The sequence below is a fragment of the Canis lupus genome, chromosome 24 (assembly GCF_003254725.2).
Source record: "Canis lupus dingo isolate Sandy chromosome 24, ASM325472v2, whole genome shotgun sequence".
Taxonomy (NCBI): Eukaryota; Metazoa; Chordata; class Mammalia; order Carnivora; family Canidae; genus Canis; species Canis lupus.
The window spans coordinates 19754771-19781990 of record NC_064266.1 but is presented as its reverse complement, the minus strand read 5'-3'; the positions used below and the strand labels follow the sequence as shown (position 1 = coordinate 19781990).

General features: G+C 48.4%; 1 protein-coding gene across 8 annotated transcripts in view; it reads left to right on the top strand.

The window, feature by feature from the left end:
- The first annotated feature begins 4378 nt into the window (after positions 1–4378).
- Positions 4379–27220, top strand: part of SNPH (syntaphilin) — a 37047-nt gene continuing 14205 nt past the window's right edge. For 4 of the 8 annotated variants that reach the window (XM_025469568.3, XM_035705549.2, XM_035705548.2 and 1 more), the window contains exons 1-2: positions 4379–4538; positions 4797–4902. Coding sequence is in view for 2 of the 8 variants with exons in the window: in XM_035705550.2 (XP_035561443.1) it covers positions 25364–25382 (19 nt within the window). In the remaining 6 variants the exon portion in view is untranslated. Of the gene's footprint in view, positions 4539–4796; positions 4903–25326; positions 25383–27220 lie in introns of all 8 variants that reach the window. The other 4 variants (XM_035705550.2, XM_035705544.2, XM_035705546.2 and 1 more) reach the window with 2 other exon arrangements.

Here is a 27220-nt window from a genome sequence, read left to right as displayed (position 1 = left end):
TTAATGTATTTTGAAGTTCTTTTATTAGGTGCATGCACGTTAATAATTATGCCTTCCTGGTAAGTGACCTTTTTATTTTTGTATAATAATTCTCTTTATCCCTGGTAATTTTCTTTGCTCTGAAAGTCTACTTTTTCTCATCTTAAGCCATTCCAGGTTCCTCTTGATTAGTGATCACATGGTATGTGTGTGTATATATATATATATATTTTTTTTTGGTATGTATATATCTAACTTTTAATCTACCTATATAATTATATTTAAGTGAGTTTTTTATAGGGATGCCTGGGTAGCTCAGCGGTTTAGCATCTGCCTTTGGTTCAGGGCATGACCCCAGGGTCTGGGGATCAAGTCCTGCATTGGGCTTCCTGTGGGGGGTCTGCTTCTCCTTCTGCCTGTGTCTCTACCTTTCTCTGTGCGTCTCTCATGAATAAATAAATAAAATCTTTTTTAAAAAGTGAGCTTTTTTATAGACAGCATCTATTTAAGTAATTTTTTATTCATTCTGATCATCTCTTGTAATTGGTGTATCTAAACCGTTTTTTTTTTTAAAGATTTCATTTATTTGAGAGAGAGAAAAAGAACGAGAGAGCATGAGCCAGGGGCAGAGGCAAAGGGAGAAGCAGACACCTCTGGGCTCCAGGATCATGACCCAAACCCAAGGTAGACTAAGCAGCTGCCACCCAGGTGCCCCTCAACCATTTATTTTTAATGTAATATTTGATATGTTTGGATATAGATCTACTATTTTATTATTTGTTTACTGTTCTCTGTATTTTTCATTTCTCTGTTCCTCCTTTCTTGCCTTGTTTTGGAATATTTGAACATATTTTAGAATTCCACTTTAATTTACCTGTTTTTTTTTCACTACATCTTTTGTTAGAGATATTTTTTAAGGATCTCTAAGAACTACAATATATATACTTAGCTTTTCACACCCTACTTAGAATTGATATTTTATTACTTTAAGTGGAGGGTAGAAACCTTGCATCATAAAAGTTCCTTTACACTCACTTCCTTATAATGCAATTGTCTTACCTACATATATTGAAACCCCACCAGACTGTGTTAGGATTTCTGCTTTCAACTGTCAAACTTATTGAAACTTCTTCAAAGAATTCAAGAGGAGAAAAATAGTCTATAAAATTTACCCAGATATTTACCATTTTTATTGTTCTTTTCTTCCTTATATTCCACGTTTCCTTCTAATATCATTTCCCTTCTATCTGAAGAATTTTCTTCAGCAGTTCCTTCAGAGCAGGTCTGCTGACAATGAATTCTTTTAGTTTTCTTAGTCTGAAAGTGTCTTTATATCACCTTTATTCCTGAAGGATAATTTTGCTGGATATGGTTGACTGATCTTTTCTTTCAGCAATTTAAAAATTTTGTTCCATTTTTTTCTTGCCATCTGTGGTTTTGTTTATTCATGAGAACAGAGAGAGAGAGAGAGAGAGAGAGAGAGAGAGGCAGAGACATAGGCAGAGGAAGAAGCAGGCTCCCTGTGGGGGACTCGATCCCAGATCCTGGGATCATGACCTGGGCCAAAGGCAGATGCCCTGCCATCTGTAGTTTTGGTTGAGGAATCCAGTTATTCAAATCATTCTTCCTGTATAATTAATATATCATTTTTCTCTGATTCCTTTCAGGATTTTTTTCCTTATGTTTTTAAAAGTAACTGAAAATATATGATGATGATGATGATGATGATGTTTCTCCTCTTTGGGACTCACCAGGAAGCTGGAGTGTGGAGTTTTATTTACTCTTCTGTTTTGTTAGCTTCTTCCCACAATTGCACCTGCATCTGGAGCCAAATGGTGGGAGGACAGAAGGAGACAAAAAACATTAGAGGTTCACCCTCTCTCAGAACCACAGTTACTTTGATTGGAGAAGTCTTTCCTCCCTCAGTTTGAGACACATGAGTCCCTGTTGTCCTAGCCTCCACTGCAGTATTGCCTGAGGGCTGGGTTGTGAGACAATGGAGAAAAGATTAAAAAAGAAAAGAAAAATTATTTTCCCCCCACTCACACTGAGCATAAAGGGTCTCCTTTCCTGACCCTCAGGTCAGAACTAGAGAGTTGCTTTGAGAGCTCTCTGTGTTGATCCCCCGATTCCAGATTTGGGCTGCCTTGAGACTAGGCCAGGGGATACCAGAGGAAATAAAAATCGTATATTTGCTAGTTTACTAGGCCAGAAAATTCTGGTCTTCTTCCCTAGTTTGCCTGTTAGTATTTTCTCTTCAGACTCCTCACGTAGCCGCTACTTGTTCAGATTTTCTTGCTGCATTCAGTGGGAGGAGTGTTTACCCAGAATTGGAACCAAAATTATCTTTGAAACTAAGCAAATTTAAGTATCTCCCAATTAGTACAAAACAAAACTACTGATTTCTTTAGAATAATCTGATTTATGCTTAAAATCCTCGTTTGTTGTAATTTACATCATAACTAAATACTGGCTCTCTTCATCATATGCTTTATGATGCTGAAGAGAGAATTCTTTCCACTAACACCATCCCAGATGGAAGTACTGTGGGTGGAGGTGCTCTCTCTTGATTGGGAGAAGTTCCTTGTTGGGATTTCTGGGAAATGTAGTCTTCTGAGTATCAAGCCAAAAAAAAAAAAAAAAAAAACCCACCACAACAACAAAACCAAAACTATGGTACAGACAAAAATTTTTTTAAAATTTTAAATGAGGATCTTAGAAATTACCTCCTGATAAGAAAACTAATTGCATGGCTTCCTTTGGTTTTGCTTCAAATGCAAAGAAATCACTTATAATTTAAGTGGGCCTTAGGGCAGATAGAGCATCTTATCGATTAACTTGCTAATACAGCATTAATTTTTTTAGACAGCAGACCTTATTTCACATGGCTTTTTCAACTACAATTTCCTATTCCTGCTACAGTTGTCCTGCCACGTTTTTCCACAAAGCATAATGTAATGATGGCTATCTGACTAAAAAAATTCAATTTAATAGAATCGTGGAGAAAACAACCAACACTAAAAATATTTATAGGCATAAGTTTCAAATTATAGGCATTGTTACAGAGTGGTAGATTTACCACAAATTCCAGCCACAGGAAAAGATTTAACTTTGAAAAGGAACAGTAAATATAAAGTGTTTTTTTTTCCCCCTGTACAAGTACTATTTCTCACTAGGCTAGTACTGCAGAGTCATGATATAAACTTGGTAAAATCACTTTACAAATTCTTCTCCCTCAGTTTAGGTGGAGGATATAAGGTACCAGGTTCAGTCTCTCCAAAAGTAGACAGAGACTTAAGGATGTAAGAGCTTTGATGACCAGGATGGCATCTGGCCTTGTGTTCTTATGGAAGACTGGCACAATGTATGCTTGCTCTCTCATTCACTTAGTCAGTAGTTACTGAGCACCTGATATGTGTCAGGCACTACTCTAGGTATTGGAAATATAGCAGGGGAAGTACAAAGTTCCTGCCCTCATAGAGTACATTCTAGTAGGGATGACAATGACGGACAAACAAGTAGTATATATACAATATGTCAACTAGAAATACAGCAAAACTAGGTTAAAGGAAGTAGGGGAAGAGGAAATTACTGTGTTATGTAGGGTGGTCAAGGAAGGCCTCCCTGAGACAGTGACATTTGAGCAGAGATCTGAAAAAGTGAGAGATGGTTTTGAGGCAAAGGAATAACTAACCAGAAGGGCTGCTGCAAAAAGAGGGAGCCCCCTCTGTTGCACCCCGCTTCTCACATATGGAGCAGATAAGAAACAGGTCCAGAGAGCTAGTTAACTTACCTAAAGCTACATGGCTAGAAGTGGAAGGGATAGGCAGAGAAGCCACTTTTCTGGACTCTTTGTTCTTGTTTCCCCTGCATTAGCAGATGGAAAACAGAGGGAACAGGTGTATAAAGAACATTTAATTTAGGTTGTGATTATCTCTCCGTGTTTTCAAAGATTCACCATCTTAATACTTCAAAGACAAACATTTTCGTTTTCAGTTATTTCAGATTCTTGCCATCATTTTTCTTCGTAATGCAGATGCTATTCACATTAAATAAGTAACCCTGGTACTCAGAAGTGAAAAATGTTCCTAATGGAATTCAGATGATGTTAGTATTTAACAAAAGCCGGCAGTGTGCCAGGAAGTGAGATTGGTATCATCAACCCATGTTACAGATGAGAAAGCTGAGGCCCAGGGAGGTCAAAGGACTTGCTCAGGATCCCACAGTCTGTCAGTGGACAATGCGCTTTCCTCCATCAGCTGCTGCCCAGCTCTAAGCACAGGCGGGCATGTAGGTGCGAGAGGACCCCACCCCGTGCTTGCTCGGCTCCCGCGCCCTCTGGAGCAAGATGCCAACTATCTCTTTAAGAAGGAAAGTGAAGACGGGCCGCTTACGCAGCTGCCAGCGAGCCGCCCACTGGCTGGTCCCTTCCATCCACCTCATCCTCCCGTCCCCTCCCTCCCGGCAGCCCCAGCCCCGGCGAGCCGCCTCCAGCAGGGGCTCCGGAGAGCAGGTCGGCGGCCTGGGCAGGGCAGCCGAAGCCATGGAAGCCTCCGCAGGTGATGACGGGGACCCCCAGGGACCTCCGGACCCGCCACCCAGCTGCACCCACCGCAGTCGCGAGAGCCGGGTGCGGGTGGGGGGAGGGGAGGCGCGGGCCGCGCCGGGGAGCTGACCGGACCCAGCGCCCAGCAGGCAGCCTGCCCCCCGGGCTTTCTGGCTGCGGCGCCCCAGCTGTCAGCTGCCGGGGGCTCGGCCGCCCGGCGTCCCCGCCCGCGGTCACCAGCCCCTGTCTGTGTGTTCCCCCACCGCCGCAGGTTGCTGATCCGGGCCAGACAGCTGCAGCCGCGACTGCAGAGGCGCTGCGCCAAGCGGGGCCGGAGCGGTGCGAGCCGGCAGGCTGCGGAGCGCCGGTGGACACAGGTGAGGAGGCCGCGGCCGAGCCCGCAGGGGGCCCCGCGCTGCACCGGCCGGCGGACGGGCTGGCGGGCGGGGGGCGCTGGCGACCGCCCGCTGCGGTGGAATCCCCGCGAGGGCACCGGCCGAGGAGGGGTTAACTGTGACTCATTCTCACCCTCCCTTCATTTCCCCCCCACCCCGCCCCCAAACCGTGAAAATCACTAATTACAGGATGCTGATTGCAGCAGGGAAGATGCTCAAGGTGGGCGATTAGGAGAGGTTTAGGGACCACCCCGTTCCTAAATGCCTTCTTCTTCCCGCATTTGGCAAATATTGGAGCCTCTTTCGTTTTCTGAGGAGGAGTAAGGGTACCTAGGGGTGGGAGAGGGGTGGAACCCCACACCCAACCCAAGGTCAAATGCCAGTGACTGCTTCTTTACCACATTTCCCCCTGAGAAGCATCAGGGCCCTACAGTAGATCGGGAAAATATGCCACGACCCCTGCAGTGGAAGACCTGAGCCTCCATCCCTTGGACCTTCCATGGGATAAGATGCTTCCTCCCTCGGCTCCCCAGCAGAGCACCTACTAGCCCCGGGAGCCCCATATTCCCTTCCTCCACCCTGCAGGCTGAGGGGAGGCCTGGCTGCACAGCTGCCCATTTCCTCTGCCCTCCCTGCCCATCTGGTGGTGTGGGGTGGGCTGGAGGAGCTTATCAGGGAAGGGTGATCTCTGCAGGCAGAGTGGTGTATGCAAAGTGCCAGGGATTGGGGTTCTAGTCTCTTAGCTTGCTAGTAGGCCACCAGTAGCCATCTTAAAATCCTTTAGGCGTGGGTGTTTGTCTGTTCATCCGTTAAATGCAGGAGTTGGATTCGGTGGTCTGTAGAGTTGTGATATGCCACTCACGCAGCACTTTACATGTCAGGGAGACCCCTCTACTAAAGCAACCCAGAATTTAAACTTGGGTTTATGAAATACTTGGGGTTTCCTCAGTTGGTCTCTTTCAACTCTGGACTCCTCTAGTGAAACATGACCTTGTGAGTCTCATGGAACAGGAGGCATCAGACAGTACTGTAGTGACATCCTTACGCCGTCACTGGGGTGACCTTCGTGGGGTTGCTTCCCATCCCCAAGCTTCAATTTCCTCATCTGTAAATCTGGGAAGAGGCAGGCATGCCTCAGAGGATTGAGTGATGATTAAATGAGATCTATAGGGAAGCACCTTAAAACAGTGCCTGTGCCCAACACATGGTAGGTGTTCAGGGACACAGGACTTGAGAGAGAGACTGGGGGAAGAGAGGAAGAGTGGCTGCTTTTAGCCTCTTCTCCCCCCACCCCCACCTCACCAATCTCTTCCATGTCCCTGCGGATGGCATCCCTGCCAGGGGATAATGAATGCTGGAGTGTGTTGGGCTGAGGGCCTAGGAAGCAACCAGGAGGTACAAACGTTTCCACTGCTAGGGGTGTGACATCATTCTAGCGAATGATGGTCCCAAGGAGGCATGTGTAGCCCAGCACTGGGTTTGGAAAATCTTGGCATCTGAAGGCAAAATCCCTAAGGGAAGAGAAGCGTCGAAATCTTGTGTACTTGCAGGGATCAGGGGCCAAGGCCTCCTGATCCTGTATGGGGCCTCCTGCTGCTCCCCTGCCCTCCCTGGAATCTCCCACTAGAATCTCCCTGAGACAGGGAATCAAGTGTTTTGATGTCTGTATCTTCTATTCTTCATCTTCCCCCTGCTGTTCTTTCAGCCTAGCACTCACCGTTTCTTCCTCCAATGTATTCCACAGATACACTCTGTCTCCTGACAGCATGATAAAGAAGGCTCCCAATAGGCTTGGGCAGGGCATTTTGCTGCTGAATCATTTGGGCCAAATGGAGTTATGTCCCCACCTCCCCTAAATCTCCATTAGATTCTGAGCAACTCCTTGTGGAGACCTGGTCTTTTTCCTCTGTCTCCAACCCCTAGCCTGTGGCTAGGCACAAAGTAGGTGTTCAGTAAGTGTTGAATACGTTTGAAGAAATTATGCCCCTAAGCTAACTAGGTTAGGGTGAAACTTCAGGAATGTGTTGACAGTTGTAGGAAAAGCACTGTTGAGCACAGGGCACTATACAGGTTTGCTGGTTGCCATTAATCACTATTACTAAAAGTGTTATTAGTGCTGTTGCCAGTAGCCAGCAGTTGGTTTACCTTCTTTGCAAGACAGGCTGGAAGGGGCTCAGTGTCCCTGGGAGAAGGCTGACATTGACAAACAGATGGTGCTGACTGGTTTAAGATGAACGTGAAGGGAAAAGGATTGGGAAGAACATAATTCCAGCCCCTTGCCGTTCTTGGGAGTGTTCAGGTGGGGGAGGGAGGATGAGGAGAATCAAGTGGGCCAAAGTGAACAGGCAGCAGAAAATCTGGAGACCCAGGCCCCAGGTCTCACTCTACCCCCACCCCATTGTGTGACCTTGGGCCAGTCATGACCTCTGGGTCCCCACCCATACGTAACAGGACTGGACTACTTGATCCCTAAGGCCCCCTTCTGGTTCTGACATTTTGTCAAATAAAAATGGGACAGGTATTATTACTCTTAGTATCATCTGTGGAATACCAGGCCATTACCTACCTCAGGTGATCCTCATAACAAATTATACCTATTTGAAAGATGAGGAGTGCAATGCTGAGAGAGATTGACTTGCCTGCAGTTGCACAGCAAGGAAGGGCAGCATGTTATCTGATAGCAAGTCTGTCTGACCCAGAACAGCATGCTCTTCCAAAGGTTTCACTCCCCCTCACCCCAACATACCTCGCTGTCATCACTGTGAATTGTGTGTACTCTTCTGCACACGCTTCGGGGTTAGAAGAAGGGAAAGCAGTGAAGGGTTCATGACCAGAGATCAGGCATTTCCCCAAAGTGATGACTGCAGGGGACTTGCTGGGTTGAAGAGCATGTAAGTCAGGGCTGTGAAGGGTTCCTTTCACTGTGAGCCCTGCTTTGCCGATGGGTGGTGGGGGCCCTTTCACTACTGACCCTGAACGACAGTCATGACAGACACGCATTTTATGTGCTCTCTATTTGCTGTGCTCTGTTTTATTTATTCCTGAGATAATCATGTTATGACTTTTACCCATTTCACAAGAGAGAAAGCCAGGGCAGAGAGTTACACAGCTAATGTGTTACAAGCTGAGAAGATTTAGCTGGAAGCCCGCTGTGCTGGGAGTCAACAGGGTTACTTCTAGCCTGGGCTGTCTTGTTAACTGAGTAACTTTAGGTAAGCCAGTTTCCCTCTGAAAGTTGGCATTTCCATCCTGCAGATAAACTGGGTGCATCTACTGGCGTTAAGAGACCTAGTGCCACTTTATACCAGAATAGGGGGAAGGAATCCCTTGTCTAGCTAAATGTTGATTAGCATTTGTTTATTATTTCTCAGTCAGGCCCTGGGTTAAGTGCATGGGGATACAGGAAAGAGTAAGAGGTGATCCCTAGTTTTAAGAAACTAATGTCTAAGCAGGAGACAAACATCTAAACATGTAGGTATGACAAACCATCCAGGAGCTGTGATGCATACTGATGACAGTGTGTAATGGCAGGTCAGAGAGGAGAGATGATCTTTCCTACTCAGTGGGCCAGGAAGGCTTTAGAGAGATGACGCCATTGTCATGTCCTTGTTTTCTGAATTGAGTTTATGAATCACCGTCATCATCATCATCCACCCAGCTTAGGACACTTCCAAACTGTTCTAAAGATTTGTTGGCTTTCAACCCCAGCAACACAAAAAGTAGCCACAGAGTCTGAGGGACCATTCAAGCTCACTCTGGCACAGCTCTAATGGAATAATCCATTTGTCCCAGGCGGATGAGAACCTTTCCTGTCTTTAGAGGCTTCTAGAGGCAAGACTCTGAAATTCCTCTTGGAAAGCCTATCTAATGCCAGATAACCAAGCCAACAGGCTTGGGGAATTCTTCATCTCTATTCTCAGCATCCCACCTGTCTGGAGCACCTGATATCTGGAGAGGTGAAAGCATTTACCCAAGATTGCTCGGCAAGGCTGAGATCATAACTCTGGCCTAATTGGAATTGTATTCCTGAGACCTATGGGGTCTTTCTGCATCCAGGTCACCAGAGGCTGGAGGGCCATTTCTTCACTTGATGGGCAGTTCACACTGAGTGAAGGTTTGATGCAGGTAATATGCAGCCAGAGCAGAGGGCCCATAGAGAAGAGGAGGCCTGTGTTCTCCAGGCTGCTCTGCCCCTCCTAATGGACAGACATTCATGCAGCATTTGTCACGTGCTCAGCACTGTCCTCTAAATCAAGGTACTGAGCCAACCAGAAAGGAGAGTCTGGGAAGCAGCCTGGCAAAGTGGAAAAGGCCAGCACCCAGGCATCAGGAGACTTGGGTCCTCATCTCAGCTCTGGTCTGCCCTCAACTCCCTATGTGGCCTGAGGCTATGCCACAAACAAACTGACAGGCAGAGGCAGGGGTCTCTAAGGGCCCTTCAAGTGCTGACTGGCCGACTCTTTCTTCTGTTCTATGAGCTCTCTGGGGGCTGTGCAAGTGTGTAGGATACACATAACTGTAACTTGAGGAGGAATGAGAGAAATATGACAAGAGGGAACAAATGCTCTGTGGGTTTGCTGGAGGGTGGGGGCTTGGGGAACACTCAGTTCAAAAGCCACCTCTTCAAAGGTAAGATGAGGTGCAGACAGAAGTGGTTTAGGACTTTATTTTGTTTTGTTTTTTGAACCAGGAGAAATAGCAAAAGCATACTGTTATTCTGGGGCTGAGAGGCTACATATCAGAGCAGTGGTTCTCGGACTTAGATTTCAAAGATCAGTACATTTAGGAATCTATCCTAGGTTTGCCAACTTTTTATTTTGACAGATAAGGACATTCAAATGACACTTAATCAGACTTTTGTTTACTATCACTGCCATACAGTGAGAGAAAGAGCATTTTAGCACCTATATCCCCAAAGCAAGAATATCAGAAAAAAGGTACTTTTTCAAATTAAATGCATTTTGCTTTATTAAAAGCCCTACTGTCCATGTTTTGCTCTCTTTGTCACAGACCAGTGTTCTTGCATTTGGCTCTGGAGTCACATTGCTCTGTCTCCTATTCTGTAAAATGGGGACATGATGCTATCTACCTCATAAAGTCATTGGAAGTCTATATGTCAGAATAAAACATGTAAAGCAAGGGACCTCAAACTCAGTTGTCTACAGTGGCAAAACAGGTCAGGTGGCTGTTTAAGGAATGTAACACACTTGAAGGTGCTCACTGGAAAGAGGCACGCTGCCATGCAAGAGTGCAGGTCAGTGTGTTTGCAGATCTTCTGATTTATAAGACAGAAATGGGATGTTTGTGACATCTCTTGTTTCCAAAATGTGGCCAACTAGGCAACTTTTTTAAGTACACATATTCAAATGCATCTGTGGCAGGCCATCCGTCTGTGTCCTCTCATGTACAGTTCTAGATGCCAGGCACGTGGTGCTTAGTAGTTGCCGGGTAAGAACGTTGGCAGAGAAGGGCAACAAGGCTGGAATGGCAGGCCTGGGCTGGGGCATCTGTTGTCTGTAAGGCCATGTTACTTTGGCACTTTGTGATCCCTGTTTCAGGGCCCACGGTTCCAAAGGTCCACCCTGTGCCCCTTTCAGCAGCACCAACAGGATCAGATCTCCGGGGACTGAGCCTCCAGACCCCTCACTGCCCCCTTGAAGCTGGTGCTGGCCGGGCCTCCCCACCACGGGGGCTCTGGAAGCTGGGTTCAGCAGCCTCAGAAGCGGGGACTTGGCTGACGCCTGTAAGGCCTGGCACAGAAGCTACCCTCAGGAGATGGGCGTGAGGAGAGGCTTCTGGCAGCATCTCAGTGCAGGGGGGATGTGGGGGCAGGTCCCGTTCTCTGGAGGTCATGCTGGCCCTGCATCTGAGGTCTGCTGCTCTCTGCTGAGCTTGTGCTGAGGCCCAGACTGGGAGTGTGCTCTCCACATACAGATCTGCCACATGGCCACTGCAGAGGGAAAGGTGGCATCTGCATGGGGAGGGAGCCTTGAGAAGAGAAGGACCTCAGAGAAGGTGTGAAGGGAACCTGGCTGGGGTGTTGGAGACCTGTGGCTCATGTTCAGGCTGAATTCTAAGGCAGCTGCATCACTGCTGACAGAATGGACTTCCTAGGGCTGGCACTCTGTGTGGTTCATCTCCAAAGCCCTGGGGCCCAGCTCAAGCCACACATGCAGGGAGGACTCTGGAAAAGTAATGAGCAGATGACAGGTAGCTTGGTGTCCCTTTTAGATGGAATCCTGGATTGAGAGACTCTTAGAGGCCAGGTGACAGTTTCATACTCTACCTACGTGTGTGCGTCCGTTGTGTGTGCCTGGCTTCCTGAGGAAGACTCCTGCTTGCTGGGGTTGCTTCTCCTCTTCTCCCCGCTTCTTCTCCTCTTTTTCCTTCTTCCAGTTTTATTGAATTATAGCAAATAGGCAACAAGCTGCACATATTTAGTGTACAATTTGGCATGTTTTGACTGTGTAATCATCACCACAATTAAGAAATGAACAAATCCATCATCCCCCAAAATTTCCTCTTGCCCCTTTGTAATTCCTCCCTCTGGCACCCGCCCCCATCCCCAGGCACCCACTGATGTGCTTTATATCGGTATCGATGACTTCGCATTTTCTAGAATTTTATATAAATAGAATCATACAGTGTGTGCTTTTCTTCGTTCTTTTTTGGGGTGTCTGGCTTCTTTCAGCATAATTATTTTGAGATTCATATTGTCCCATATTTCAATATCTTCCTTTTTATTGCTGAGTAGTATTCCATTGTATGGATAAAGAAAAGATGTGGTTAGTTTATCCCTTCATCTGCTGATGGACAATTGGGTTTTATCCAGTTTTTTGCAATTACAAAGCTGCTGTAAATATATGGGTATAAATCTTTGTTTGGATAATACTTCCCTATGCTGTTGAGTGAATACCCAGGAGTGAAGTAGAAAGGCTGGATCACTTGGCAAATATGTATTTAAATATTGAAGAAACTTCCCAAGTGCCTCCAGAGTGGTTGAACCATTTTACAATCCCATCATCAGTATATGAAAGTTCTATTCATTCCACATCCTCACCAGCACTTGGTATGGTCAGTCTTCTAAACTCTAACCATTCTAATCCATGTGCAGTGGTATCTCCTTAGGGCTTTAACTTGCATTTTCCTAATGACACATTATGTTGAACAACTCTTTGTTTGCTTATTTGCCATCCATATATCTTCTTTGGTGAAGTTTCTGTTTAAACGTTTAGCCCACTTTTAATATTTAATCATTTGGTTCCCAGTCTTCTTCTTATGGAGTCATAAGAGTTCTTCATACATTCTGTATGCAAGTTTTTTGTCAAATATGTATTTTGCAAGTATTTTCTTCTAACCTGGATCTTGCCCTAGAGGGCCCAGTGAGAGTTACAGACTCAGTGTATGCATGCACATGTGGGAATGAGAGGGGTGGGGAGGGAGAGAGAGAGAAAGAGAAAATGGAGAGGGAGAGAGAGGGAGAGGGAGACAGGGAGGGAGACAGGAAGAGGGTGAGAGAGAGGGAGAGAGATAAAGATAGGCTTCGAGGGAGACTGGCTTCCTGAGGGACCCCTGCTTCTGAATTCATGCCTTCTCTGCCACATGCAGAATACAGAAGGACAGATCCTAGAGGTTCTTAAAGGCCACACATCTCAACAGCTTCTCAGTCCTGAGATCCCGTGGGGTGTGGTGTCAGAGTCCACACAGACCTCTGATCTGGAGGGGAAGAGGGCCCATGGTGGGATACCTTGATGCCTTTTGTTCCTTGACCCTAGGCGAGTCAGGTGAGCTTTCTGAGCCACCTCACCTGGTCTGTAAGATGGGCACAGTCAGTAGTGAGAGGCCAGTAGAGCTCTCCAGCTGGCTGTCCCAACTCCAAGGATGTGGAGTAGATGTTGGCACTCTCTATTGCCATCAAAAGGCCTTTGGGAGGCAGAGGAAAAGTAGCCGTATGTTCATTGAGTTTTGTTGGGCTCCACGCTGGGCCACTGTGGGGATGTGTAGACTAGAGCAGTGCTGGGTGATCTTTTCTGCTTTTCTCTGGACTGGGTGGTGCCTGCTTGAAGACAACATCACCTCTTCTGCCAAAGCCCTCTGACCACTTGCTGGCAGCCCACATTCTGCTTATGCCGGCTCCTCTGTGTGTATGTGTCTGTGGGTGGGTGTGTAGACTTAGAAACCCTCAAAAGATGGAAGATTGTGGTCCACAGGTGAGCGTGTGTGCAAACAGCCTGTGTCTCATTGGTGTAAGAGGTATTCTGAAGGGAGCATGTGCAAGAGGCCTCCCAAGAGGGAGTATGAACTCCATCTCCTATGAAGCTATACATCCGTACTCAAACTGAGCTTGGAAGACGAGGAGGAGGAGAGCTTGGAAGGGCTTTCTGGGCAGAGGGTATCACATCAGCAAAAAGTATGAATCCACAGGGTAAGCTCAGTGGAGATGGTTGGGAAGACGATATGATGGGAAACAGGCTGCAAGGAAGAAAGCAGGGTTAGCACAACCACTCCATCAAGCGGGGGGTGTTATCTCCATTTTACAGATGGAGAGAATGAGGTACCAAGAGGTCAAAGGAGCTGTGCCCTGAGGCTCATGAGTCAGTGGCAGAGCTGAGTGTCCCGGCTCTTGACATTGTGCCAGGCTGTGTCCCAGGAGAGGTGGATGGTGGGGCCCTCTCAGGGCTGCTTTCCCAGTACCTGAATTGAGCTTGTGAGGTTCCCAGGGCTTCCAGATCATTCTGTTTGGCTGCCTGACTTCTGTCAGCAGGTGTCTGCTAGGCCTTGATTTGGAATCCACTGTGTCCCCAGCCCCTATGGAGACCTGAGCCGCTGCAGGCATGATGCCCACTCCTCTTTGGTCCCTTGCAGGGTGCTGTTGCTCCCAGCACGAGGCCAGCACGGCTGAGGCCCCTCTGCAAGCTTGTGTGGATCATGGTTGGGGATACACCACCCCTGCCCCACACTAGGCTTCTGTGACTAAGGGGGAGGCTGAACACTGGGCAGGCAGTGAGTAGCATCCACCACCCCTAACCTACCCAGATGCCTGGGCACTGCCGCAAATCTCCCTGTGCCCTCGTTCCCTACTGCCCCTCTCTTCTGGGCTCTGAGGAGCCTCCGTCCTCAGTTTCTCTGGAAGCCATCTTTGCTTCTCTCACTCCCTCTCCTCTGCTCCTCTAGGGTCTCCTGGTACCCCCACTCATCTCTTTCCACCCATCCCCAGCACAGCTGGTAGAGCACTAGATAAACCTGACCTTGTCATTCCCCTGCTCAAAACTCGTAGGCGCAAAAGGCCCTCCCCACCCCATGCGTAGCTTCCCTCTCTACTCTCCTGTGCCCCTACCCCTGGAGCTCTCCTTCTCCACCGCCATAATGCTGGCCCTGACCCTACATTTGGAATGCTCCTCCATGGGCAGCTCTGCACTCATCTTTCAGAGCCCTGCTCATGGATACTTCCTCCTGAGCTCTGTAGAGAGACTCACTCCTTCCTCTATTAGGGAGGACCCAGCACCCAGTAGAGGCTTAGTGAATATTGACTGAAGCAGCCCTGCCAGAGCTGCCACACAGGTAAGAAGTGCTGTCATTAGGAGAGAGGAGAGGCTCTAGGCCATTCTAGAGCTAAATATCTCCAGGAGATCCCCCCTCCTTGCCACGTGGAGGTGAAGATACTTGTCCCAAAGCTGAAGACACTCGGAAAGATCATCCCCGATAATTCCTGTGTTTGAGCCTGAACTTTTTGCCTTTTAGGAGGCAGAGCTAAGTGCCAGTAGTTTTGTCAAATGGGAAACACAGCTCATGTGCATATGTTATGGGTGAGAGAATCATCTGGTAACTCAACCCTTTAGGAAAACAGTTTGGCAGCATCTTTGTTGACGCTATAAACCCACCACTGGGGATCTATCCTGAGGCAGTAGTTCTCAGTACAGAAAAATAATTATGCACAAAGGTCTGTATCATAGCTTTCTTTTTTGATAGTCAGGAAGTCTGAATATTCAAAAAGGGAGGAAGTTACCTTAACCATGGTGGATCCATGAAATGGAAAATTATGCAGCCCACAAAATACTTTATAGGGGTGCCTGGCTGGCTCAGTCAGTGGAGTGTGCAACTCTTCATTTTAGGATTATAAGTTTGAACCCCACATTGGGTGTAGAGATTACTTTAAAAAATAAAATCTCGGGGCGCCTGGGTGGCTCAGTCAGTTAAGCATCTGTCTTCGGCTCAGGTCATGATCCCAGGGTCCTGGGATCCAGCCCCACTTCATGTTGGGCTCTCTGCTCAGTAGGGAATCTGCCTCTCCCTCTCCCTCTGCCTGTCGCTCCCCCTGCTTGTGCTCTCTCTCTTTCTGTGTCAAAATCTTAAAAAAAAAAAAAAAAAAAGAAAAGAAAAAGAAAAAGAAAAAAGAAAAGAAAAACAAAAACAAAAAACCTTAGAAAAAAATTTTTATAAAGAAAATGCCATGGCACAGACAATTCTTAAGCTATATTAAATTTTTAAAAGCTATAAAGGTGCATATATACCATGGTTATAACTATGTAAAAAATTTTTTCTGTGCTTAGAAAAAGACTGGAGGAAGTATCAATGAAATTAATCGGTGGTTTATCTTTAAGTAGCAAAACTGGAGGGTTTTTTTTTTAAGTGTGCTACTTTTATAACTATAATAAATACCTTCACAAATATAACTATATTTAATCTTTTAAAACTATCTAGTGGGAGCTAAGGCAGTCCCTTTGAATTCCTTGAACTTCTTGGAATGAACCATTCACTTGTCTCTAGGCTCTTGGTTTATAAAATAAGGGAAAGAAACTAGTGTTCACTGGGCAGTGTGTGCCAGGCTCTTCACACACATTATCTTACTAAATCTTCCCATCTGATACCCCATTTTGCAGGTGAGGAAGCTAATGCTCATAGTGGATCTTCTGCTAAGAACTAGGTTTTACCCCAGGATAAAGCAATCCAGGGGCCCCTTATGATTATGAAGATCTTCGCCTTCAAGGCAGGGGTGGGGGACGTAGAAGGGTGGGACGAGACAGGTGAGAGGGACACCCGAGAGCACTGTGTCAACAGAGCCTGTGCAAGAGCTTATCTTACGGGGTGGGGAAGTTCAGCTCGCCAGCAGGTGGGGAGAGGAGCATGTTCTGCTGACTACCGCCAGAGCAGGTGTTCTCTGCTTTAGCTCTTGGGCCCCAGCAGCTTTTTGCTCAATATATCCATTCTGCGTCCCCAGCCTCCTTGTGCATCTGAGTGCCCCAGATTCAGAGCTGCAAGTCTAGGGTTCGAGTCGGGGCTCCACCACTGATTTACCTGGGGCTTCAAGCAAGTACCACCCACCCCCAACTTACTTGTAAGTAAGATTGGACTAGATTATAGGTTCCAAACTCCAGTGTTAGGCAGCTAACAAGCAAAACAGCCCAGGTATAAGAGCAAGAGTGCTGATAAGAACATTAGCAAAAAGGAGCTGCCTCCCAGCCTCGGCTGGTCAGTGCCATGCAGGAATGCAGATGCAGAGAGGCAAGATCTTTCAGGTTGTTTAAGACAAGCCAGAAATCTGGATTTTTAAAATAAAAAATTTCTCAATTTATTAATGTTGACTTAGATTAACATACATATGTATGCAGGCCAAGGGAAAGTGGTCGACAGGCATAATGATATGGCCTATGGGCTGCCCATCTGGGACCTCTGGAGTCACCTGTCTCTAGCACCTCTGGCTTTGACTGTCTGGTTCCTGGACTCCTCGTCTAAATGCTCCTGGAGATAATGCTGGGCAGAATGAGGCCCAGGCCTGTCAGAGGAGGAAGGCCAGTTCGCTAAGGAGGAGGGAGCCCTAAGTGGGTCTCCTGGGCCCCCTCCATGCCCTGGGCAAATACAGGGGTTTTAAAAGGCTCTGCCCAGCTGCTGTCCCAGCTGTGGCTTGTGTGCTGGGCACTGTGCTTGGCAGTTGTCCTGCACAACCTTGTTTTATCATCATGACAATGATTAACCTCACACATCCACAAGGAAGTTGGCCCTGAGTGTGACCAGCCTGAAGGCACACAACTCCCAGCTGTGCTGGGATTTGAATCCAGGAGCGTCTGACTCTATCCCCCTGAGCTCCTACATGTGGTCATTATGTCCCCTCGGAGGAGACCTGGTGGTGCTGGTGCTAACGGCAGTGTTCAGTGCCTGGGGCTGAGCACAGAGTGGGATTATGTGTACACACATGCTGTGCATAAACACAACTGGACCCATGTTGTGCAGATCTGTGTACTAGAGAGCTGGGTTGGTATAGTCAGTTCTTGTTCTTTGCACTAGTATGTTCTGTGAAGCCACTACAAACCTGGAATTAGTGAATACAGAACCATTGCTCCTGAGGGAGAACACAGGGGGCTGGATTCCTGTGGACCTCAGGTCACACCGTTTTCATCAACAGATCAATATGTAATCTTGTTTTATGCGTGTTTCTGTCTAAAGACACCTTCTTTAATATAAGTTGTTGATTTCATTCACATTGAACTCATGCGGACAGCACTGTAATTCATACCAAAGTTCACCTGACACAGATTTTCTCCAGAAGGCACATCACAGCCTTCTTGTGCATGGGAAGGCTAGCCAGTGCCTCAGTGCTACAGTGCAGGTCATTGTAAATGGCAAAGTCAACAAAAAGCACAAAAATGCTTAAAATGTGGTACTAAATAGGCTGCAAAAAGACATGTTTGCAGTAAAAGAAGTGAAACAAGGTCTGGATGCCTACCACTCCAGCTGTGAACCTGTATATCAGGGAACTCACGTTTTCCACCCTAATGTACATGACCATGAAAGAATCACGGGTATTGATTTGGGGTTTACAAATAATTTTTAGCAACTGGGTGAATTCAAAAATACAGAATCCGCAGATAATGAGGATCCACTATAATTGTGTTTCCATCTTTGTCTAGGAGTTACTATCGGGATTCAAAATAGTTGGCATAACTAATTGGACCTTCTGGTGTGGAGATGTAATTTGGGGGGCAGCTGCCACCAGTCCAGGCCCCCCCACCCCAGCACTGCTACCTGCTTGCCCTGCATCCTCAGACATGTCACTTGGCCCCCAAGAGCCTGAGCTTCCCTCATGGTAAAATGGAAAGAATATTCCCTAACCTGTGGGGGGTCCTGAGTGTGAATTGAGAGCATAAATGAGGGAGTCCCCCCAGGACTCCTGGGGGCCTGGCAAGGTGCTAAGTGACAGCTTTTCCCCCCAGGTGTGGTTTTTAAGGGTTTTGCCCCCCAGTCCTTGCTACATCCTGATGATTCAGATTACTCCCTCCCTATTCATGATCCAGTAGGAGAGACAAGCCGCCAGATAAGACACCATGTGTACAAAGGATGATAATATAATCCAAGTGCCATAGAGTTGTTGTTGTTTTCCCCTATTTTGATTTGCTAAGAAACCTGCACTTACTTGGGTGCTGACATCAATCCATGTGCACACACACCGACTTATTCAGCAAATATTCACTGAGGACCAATGATGTACCAGGCACTGGTCTAGGTGCTGAGAATTAGATAAAGATCAAAATGTGCAGACACCCTTACCTTCCTGGAGCTTATATTCTAAAAATAAAGTAAATGCAGAAGTATCTGTTGCTGAGGACTGTGGAGAAAAATGCATGCGCAGAAAGGAGGAGTGCTGGGGAGGGAGGGAGAGTTGTATTTTAAATAAAGTGGTCAAGGCAGGTTTATCAAGAAAGGAGCCTTGGAGTAAAGACCTGCAGGGAGAGAGAGACCTGAGAGAACGTTCCAGGCAGAGGGAACAGCCTGTGGGAGTGTGGCTAGAGCAGGGTGCATGAGGGGAGCAGGAGGTGAAGTCAGAGGAGAAGGGGGGGGGGGGAGTATGGGATGCAAGACTCAACATCAACCAGGGTAAGGACCTTGGCTTCCATTCCAACATGGGACCATTGAGAAAGGTTTTGAGCAGAGGAGTGACATGACCAAATTCACACTCTAAGAGGATCCCTCTGGCTACGGAGCTTATAGGGCTGAGACTGTTGGGACCTGGAGGGAGCTGGTGGTTTGGGCCAAAGAGGGAGCAAGGAAGCATCACATCCAGAGCAGGAGTTTGTATTTTGGATATGTTCATCTTTAAGACTTTCTGTTAGAGACGCCTGGGTAACTCAGTTAAGCATCTGCCTTCAGCTCAGGTCATGATCCCAGGGTCCTGGGATCAAGCCCTGTATCTAGCTCTCTGCTCAGCGGGGAGCCTGCTTCTCCCTCCCCTTCTGCTGCTCCCCCTCTTGCTCTTTCTCTGTCAAATAAATAAAAATCTTTAAAAAAAAAAAAAACAGAAATTAAAAAAAAGACCTTCTATTAGATGAAAGTGCAATGTCTTAAAATTCTGCCATTTGGTGGGCAATGATTGATTTGTGACTCTTCCTTTCCCTCCCTCCCTCTTTTTTCTTTCTTTCTTTCTTTCTTTCTTCCTCTCCTCCTCTCCTCCTCTCCTCCTCCTCTCCCCTCCTCCTCCTCTCCCCTCCCCTCTTCTCTTCTTTTCTTTCTTGGCCAGGGGACCTAAGTATATACAAATGATTCTGTAGTCAGGGACCTCTGAGACACTAGCTATTATAATGTTTTAGATTAGATTCTGGAGTGGGATAAAGATGTAAAATATGTGAATAACATTAAAAGTAAGAATAGATTTAGGTTAATAAATAATTACTACTGTTTGTGGAGGGCTCTCTGTACACTGAGTCCTTGCTGGGCATTTAGCGGACCTTATAGCTAATCATGACCACATTCAAATGCAACAACTGTATGTAGCCCCATTTTGCAGACTAAGGTGCAGAGAAATCAAGTCCTACTGTCATAGAGATGGTGAGTGGTGGAGTTTAGAATTCAAATCCAGCTATAATTGAGCCCAAAGCCTTGGTTCCTTTCTTTTAGATTAAGCCTCTTAACCTCATTCAAAGGACTTTCAAAATAGAACATAGATGTTTGCAGAATCTCCCTTTTAAGCATTTTTAAATGCTCATTTTCAGTAAATGAAGGGGTGGGGCAGCTCCTCCAGAGAGAGAACACTTCTTAAGACAAGGGTTTATGATCACCCACCCTCCTACAGCAAGTGTGAGCCATATATGGGACCCCACTGAAGGTCGCCTTAGTGAAGGTTGAAAGAATGGGGCCTGACACGGGGAAATGCCCGCTGGAAGGCAGCCAGACAGGGATCAGCTGCTGAGGATGACAGGGAAGCTGGCAGCTAGGAAGGAAGGGGGCCCTGGGAGGAGGGACGAGGCCTGCTACGTGGGCAGGGGCATGGCTCCTGGGCTCAAACAGGACCGACTGGGCAAGTGGGACGAGTATCCCCCCTCAGGGCCCCCAGGAGCTTCAGGGAGGTGGATGAGACTTGGCTCCCAGAAGGTGTGGCATGCCCAGAATGGTTGGTGCGATGGGAATCAGCTGGCCCACCTTCAGTCTTGTGTCCCCGCTCCTGCAGCTCATACTGTGGCCTTTGGCAAGTCTGTGGTTTTCTGCTTTGGGAAAATATGGCAGTCGGACTGGATTGTCAAGCAATGCCAGGAGAGAGAGGGAGGACCGGCAGGCGGGCAGGCCAGAGGCGGTGGGAGTTGGTGTGGTTCCCGGGACCATGGAAGCCCTGTGATCTCAAGTCCAGAGGGAGCTGTCCCCATGGAAAGGGGCTGTGGTCCCAGGCAGAGGGGATGACAGGTCCACAGCCTGTTAGCCCTTTGGTCCTTGTGTCCCACGTGTCCCACATGTCCTGCAGTCTCCAAGCAGCAGAGCAGGGCACACACAGAGTGTCCCAGGGAGGCCCTGAGGCCACTGGCTTTCCTTGACCTTGCAGGTTCCCACAGGGCAGTCCTCCTTCCCCACAGCAAACCCCATGCAACAGTGTCTCTCGTATTCACTTCAAGATCTTTACATCTCCTGAAGAACTGGTCTGCTTCTTGCTCTCCTATCACCAAGAGAATGAGAAGACTGGGCATAATTTCTTGTTTTGCCTCGGTGGCCAGGAAGCCCAGAGCAGAGTCTGAACCCTGTTATTGCTGCCGAGGCCGCAGTGCACCCTCAGGCTGAGGCCTCGATTCCCATGTGTTTTACTACCTGCCACTCATGAGCTGCCCTAAAGCAGATGGGACGTTTTCTGTCTTACCTCTAGGCTTCCCTTCCATGACTTATTTATCCAAAAAGCTACCCTTTGTTCTTATCTTAATAGAACTTCTGCCCAGATTCAAATAAGGGTGAGGGATGGGGGCTGTGCTGCAGGAACCTCGTCACTGGTGTCACTGGTGTCAGGAATGGGGCTCCCGGCCGGGCACTGGGCAAACCGCAGACAGATCACAGGCTCTCTGGGTTTTATTTTCTTGCTGTAGGATGATAGGTCGTGACAAAGTCTACCCACCATCCCTTCCATCCTGGACTCCCGAGAGCGTGATAACCGTGTTGATGCTTGGGGGTAAATGTGAGAGTAGGAGAGGGGGCCAGGTAGAGACCTGGACAAAGGGGAGGCCTGGCCATCATCCCCTTCCTGGGATGCTTTAGAGCTGGAAGTTCAGGAGGAGGAGGTAGGGAGGGGAGCCAGGCTCAGGCTTGACAGCTCTATCAGCATACGCTGTATCCAAGGTTGCTGAGGGCCTCCATCTGCCAGAACCACTTGCCAGGTGGCCACCAAGCTGGGGCCGACACCAGAGCCCCTCAGTTCACCTACCTCCTCTTGGGCATCTGCAGACAGGCAGCCCTGGAGCAGCTGGGAGTGGTGGGGGGATGGAAACCAGTGTTCCCCTGCTGCCCCCTCCCCACATGGGAGGCTACCCCAGGGCAGCTGGGTGCCAGGAATTCCAGAGTCACTCCTGGACCTGCTCTGACGCGCCCAAGGTGGTGGTAAAACAAAGACTATCTCTGAAAAAGGGAAAAGAGAGATCCCCTTGGGGAGGCCGTGGTAGGAATAGCTGGAAACACTCCTGCCTCTGATAGCCAGAGGACTTCTCCAGCCCTCCATCTGTTCCCTGGACTGGTTCCTGAAGAGATGGGTGGGGTCAGAAGGGTGACTCCCACCAAATGCATAGTAGCTGAGACCCAAGGTCACCGAGAGGCACCAGGCAAGGTAGCCCGGAGGAGCCGCCAAGGGTCCCTCAGTGGAGGGCTCGCTCAGAATCTGTGCTGAGGGACAGGAAGCCACTGCTGCTGGAGAGGTGAGAACGGTGGTCTTCATGGTGAGGGCTTCTCCTTTGTGGGTTCTGGGGGGTGCAGGGAGAGATGCTGGTTAGGTAGCGAGGCACATAAGAAATTTCTGGTCTTTGCTCTGCTTGCCTCCTGTCTTGTTGGTGTCCTACCTTGTAGATGCACGAGAAGCCAGGACATAGGGGACATAACCCCGGCTCTTCCACCATGATCTTAGAGTCTTATGGGAAAGTACTTTTCTTCTCTTAGGCAGCATAATAATATATGTCCCAGTTCCCTTGTTATCATGACACCTTCTGATGCAGTAGGTATGCGGGCTCCTACGACATGGAAGTCCAAGGTGTGACCTTGGCGGTCTTGCAGCTTCGGATTTCCATGTGTCAGACATAACAGTCTCCACCTGGCCTCCCTGCACAGGGGACAGGCGAGGATCAGATGAGCTGGTGGATAGGCCAAACTTCAGAAGGGGCAGCCTCTGTCTCCTGTCTCCTCTGGGCTGACCCAGAATCAGGAGCACCAGGGAAGTGCCCTGGTCAGTGCTTGAAGTCAGGCAGAAGGCGGAGGGGCTGCTTCTGGTTTTCACCATGTGGCAGCTGGGCTGAGCCAGCCTAAGTGATTCCCTCCCCCTTTTTGGACTATGCCTGTCCTTTTAGAACTGCTCATATTTGTATTCACAAAACATATATTATGTAGGTTTTAAAAAATCTGTTTTCTATTGTGATAAAAATTCATACACCGTAAAATACACCCTTTTAGGGGCACCTGAGTGGCTCAGTGGTCAATGTCTACCTTTGGCTCAGGTCATGATCATGGGGTCCTGGAATCGAGTCCCACATCGGGCTCCCCCCAGGGAGCCTGCTTCTCCCTCTACCTGTGTCTCTGCCTCTGTCTGTGTCTCTCATGAATAAATAAATATTTTTATATCCACCCTTTAAAACTTATCCACTTAAGACAATTGAATATTACTCAGCCATCAAAAAAATGAAATCTCACCATTTTGCAATGATGTGGGTTGAACTAGAGGGGATTATACTAAGTGAAATAAGTCAGTAAGAGACAATTATCATATGATTTCATTCATGGAATTTAAGAAACAGAGGATCATAGGGGAAGGGAAGGAAAAATAAAATAAGATGAAATCAGAGAGGGAGACAAACCATGAAAGGCTCTTAATCATAGGAAACAAACAAGGTTGCTGGAGGAGACATGGATGGGGGGGCTGAGGAACTGGGTGATGGGCATTAAGGAGGGCACCTGATGTAATGAGCACTGGGTGTTGTGTGCAACTGATCAATCACTGGCATCTACCTCTGAAACTCATAATATACTATATGTTAATTGATTAAATTTACATGTTAAAAAAGGGACCCCTCCCCCCTAAAATGTAGAATTCTGGGAGGGTGGTTTAGAATATTCACAGAGTTGTGATCCATCACCACTGTCCAATTCCAGAACATTTTCATGTTTCCCCAAAGAGCCTTCCATCAGCAGCCATTCCCTCTTCTTCTCCCAGCCCTTGGCTACCACCCATTTGCTTTGGGTCTCCACTGATTTTTCTGTTATAGACGTTTAATATAAATGGAATCAGACAATGTGTGGCCTTTTGTGTCTGGCTTCTTTCACTCACTGTACTGCACCACTCACCCATGTTGTGGCAAGTGTCTGCCCTTTGTGCCTTCTTGGGACTGATGGTGTTCCGTTAGCCATACAAACCACGTTCAGTCTAGCCAGTCGCTGGATGCTGGTGGCCTCCTGGCTGGGATTCCTCTTTTCGGCCACTGTGCATAATGCTGTTCTTCCTGAACAGGTCTTTGTGCAAGCTCCTGTCTTCTGTTCTTCGGGGCATCCGCCTACCAGGGAATGCGAGGTTGCATGGCAACTCTATGGTTAACTTTTTGGGGAAGTGCCACACTGTTTTCCATGGTGGTAGCAGTGGTGGTGGCGGTGGCAGTGGCATCACCAGCATTCCCACCAGCCGTGCACCAGAGCTCCGGCTTCTCCGCTCCCTCACCCATGCTTGTTATTGTCTGTCTGTTTGATTACAGCCATCCTTCTAGATGTGAAGTAGCTCATTGTGGAAAACACACAGTGCATAGAGTTTAAACCACAAACCCTTTTTAGCTAGAGCAGCAGTCTGACTGCAGACCTTGCATGCATGGAACAGATACCAGAGGAGCCCCTGTGGGTGAAGAGGGAAGGGGGCCTGAGCACTAGGGGCAAATTCTCGGGTGGTTTGCAGACCATGGGGGCTCGATGCTCGCCAAGGTCTGGAATCCGAGTCTAATCACTGCAGGATGCCTGTGGAGTGGCTTGCTGGCCTCGGGCAGCCCCCAGGGCATCTGACCAAGTGGTGGGTCTGTCTGTCCTGCCACCTTGTTGGGGTGGCCTTGGTGAGAAGAAGGAGCCCCGTGCCTCCCATCTCTGGTTCCTGCACTGAGACCGGCTTTGCAGGACACAGACAGCCAGTGGGGGAAATGCCACCAGTGCCCCCTTCCTAAATTCAAGAAGAAATGTCCTCAGTTTCTCTGAGGGTGTGGACAGTGTGGGGGCCGGTGAGGTCATGAAGCAAGTGGCAGGTTTACTGAGCTTCTGGTAGGACTGATCCTCGGAGATGTGGAGGACGGCTGCTGGCACAGCCCCGGGCCAGGCTTCCATCTCCTGCCTCTCTCTCGGCTTTGGCATTCGAGGAGCACCAGGCGCTCTGCTGTTGCACAGGAGGAATGTTCTGCATTCTCATGTTGCCTTGGCACAGCGAGGACCCCTCCCAAGTTCTGTTCTGTTGATCGCAATGCTTGGCTTTCCACAGCTGTCAGAGGCTCGAGTCATGAGACACAGATTGTTCTGTTCTCTTGGATTTTAGGGTAGCTTTCTTCTTTTATTGATGGCTGAGTCTTTGCAAAAAAAAAAAAAAAAATCATTTATTGTACATACGGGGACTTCCACTTAGCAAGAATTAATGCAAGTGCCTGGTTTCTCCCCCATGACATGCTGATTGAGTAAAAATGCCACAGTGTTTTTTGAAAAATGCAGCTTTCTCATGTTACAGGGGTGGGAGCTGAAACCCAGGAGCCCTAATAATGGAAGGAGAAGAAAGCATTAATTGGAAGTCCATCATTTCATGAACAGCGCAGAATCAGAGAATGTCGGATTCAGAGGTGTCCTAGAGACCATCTAATCCAACTCCTGGCCTACCAGATGTGCCCACTTAACCCATTGTGTTACTAACAGTTGTGTGTTGATTGTGTTTATTTTTATGAACTCCCCCAGAGGGTGGTGGTCCCTGAGTTTCGACCCAAGGCATGGCATGCTAAGTGGTCACCACAGTAAGTGATGGGAGAAGTCCATGGGAAAAGACCTGCAGGGCAGAGCCTTGCAGATGTATGCATGAGGGCACGGTGGGGAACGGCTGCAGGCTAGACCAACAGCTGAGCAAGCTGTCACAGTGACTGCTGGGGCTTCCCCTGGGGGTCTACAGGCCGCTGAGAGCACGTGGGCAAGGGTATAGATGAGCCGGCCTTGAACGCCAGAATCAAGTGTTATGCCCTATTTTTATGTATCGGGGGGCCTCTGATGTATCTTGAGGTTCCATGGCCTCTTCTCTGTTGCTTCTGCTGCTGCCCTGACCCAAGTTCTTCTCATTTCTCACCTGGGAGGTCTTGATAACCTAGCTCATCTCCCTGCCAGTATTCTTGTCCCTGCCCAGCCACATTCCACAAAGGCCCCCTACCTACCAGGGGCTTTCTAAACTGCAAGTCTGATCATGTCCCTCCCCCTTCAAAGGCCCTTCCTTGGCTTCTGTTGCCCAGAGGACAAGATCCTGGCTTAGGTGTTCTGTGTGGCCAGCACTGCCTTGTCCTACAGCCTCACCCCCATTGTGCCTCTGACCTCACCAGACCCCCTGGTTTCCCCAGCCACCATGCCATGGAACTATTCACTGCCTTTGCCCAGCCTTTTCCTTCCTTCCCACTTGCTTTCTCTGACTGACAAACTCCTATTCATCCTTTGAAACCCAGTGTAAATTTCACTTTGGAGAAGCTTTTGCTGACCCTCATGAGACCACATGATGTCTTGAATCTGTTTCTGTTTTGAAGCTCACGTTGTGTTGCAATGATCTACTTCCAAGATACTGGCGATTCCCACTTTTGAGTGTGTGTTATGTGATGCGTGCTAGGCTGAGCCCTGGGCATGCATTAACCTGCCACAGTAGCCACACGAGGTGCATTCTGTTACAGCCCCACTCATAGATGAGGAAGCTGAGACGCAGAGAAGGGGAGTGACATGCCCAGGGCATGCACTGGGAGGGCGACAGGCTGAGATCTGAGCCCAGACCTGTTTGACTCTATTCTTGCATCCTTTTGCATCCTGTTGCCTGGATCCTGCTGTGTCCCCTGGACCCTATTGCAGGCCTTGTGGGGACTGATCAAAGGGAGCGTGCAGCGGAGCTGTCCTGGTGTGGGCAGGATGGGGAAGTGGAGGGACACTGGAGTGCGGGGCTGGCTTTCCTCTGGTGTTGAGGTGACAGGAGACTCTCAGCCCAGCTCCCCATGGTGAAGGGTTTCCTTCCACCTTCCATTCTGGCTGCCTGGGCAAAGGGCTGTGGGACTCCAGGGGAGAAGGCAGGTGGCATAGTGACATAGACTATGGCAACCTGTCTCCTCTCTGGGGCCCGGAGAGGGAAGGAGGACTTGAGAGGGCACACCCAGGCTTCTGAGTAGGATCCTGGAGAGGTGGCTCCCTTTGAGCCTGGGTGGCTTCTGTCCTCCCCTTAGGGACCCCCACCTGCAAGGTCCTGTCCCAGTAGGGGAATGCCACTTCCGCCTCTGTCCTGGATGAATGGCTGGCTCTGGCCTCCCAGGAGACCATTGGGTCCATCCAGGTACAAATGCTGTCCCCTTCTCAGCCCCTGGGCCAGAGAGGAAGGAAGAGGGAGTGCAAGAGGAGGGAGGTGTGGGGTTGCCAAGCGAGGTAGGAGCAGGGACCGCTGAGACAAAGCCCTCATTGTACTGAGGCCACACTCAGCTCCAAGGCAAACCAGGCATCTTGCCTGCCTCCCCGGACACAGGCCCAGGACTCCACCTGAACTTCCTAGCTCCTTAACAACCCTTATCCGAGCTGGCTTGGAAGAGTGAGGCCTGTCCTCGGACCTGAGCCCTCCTGCCTC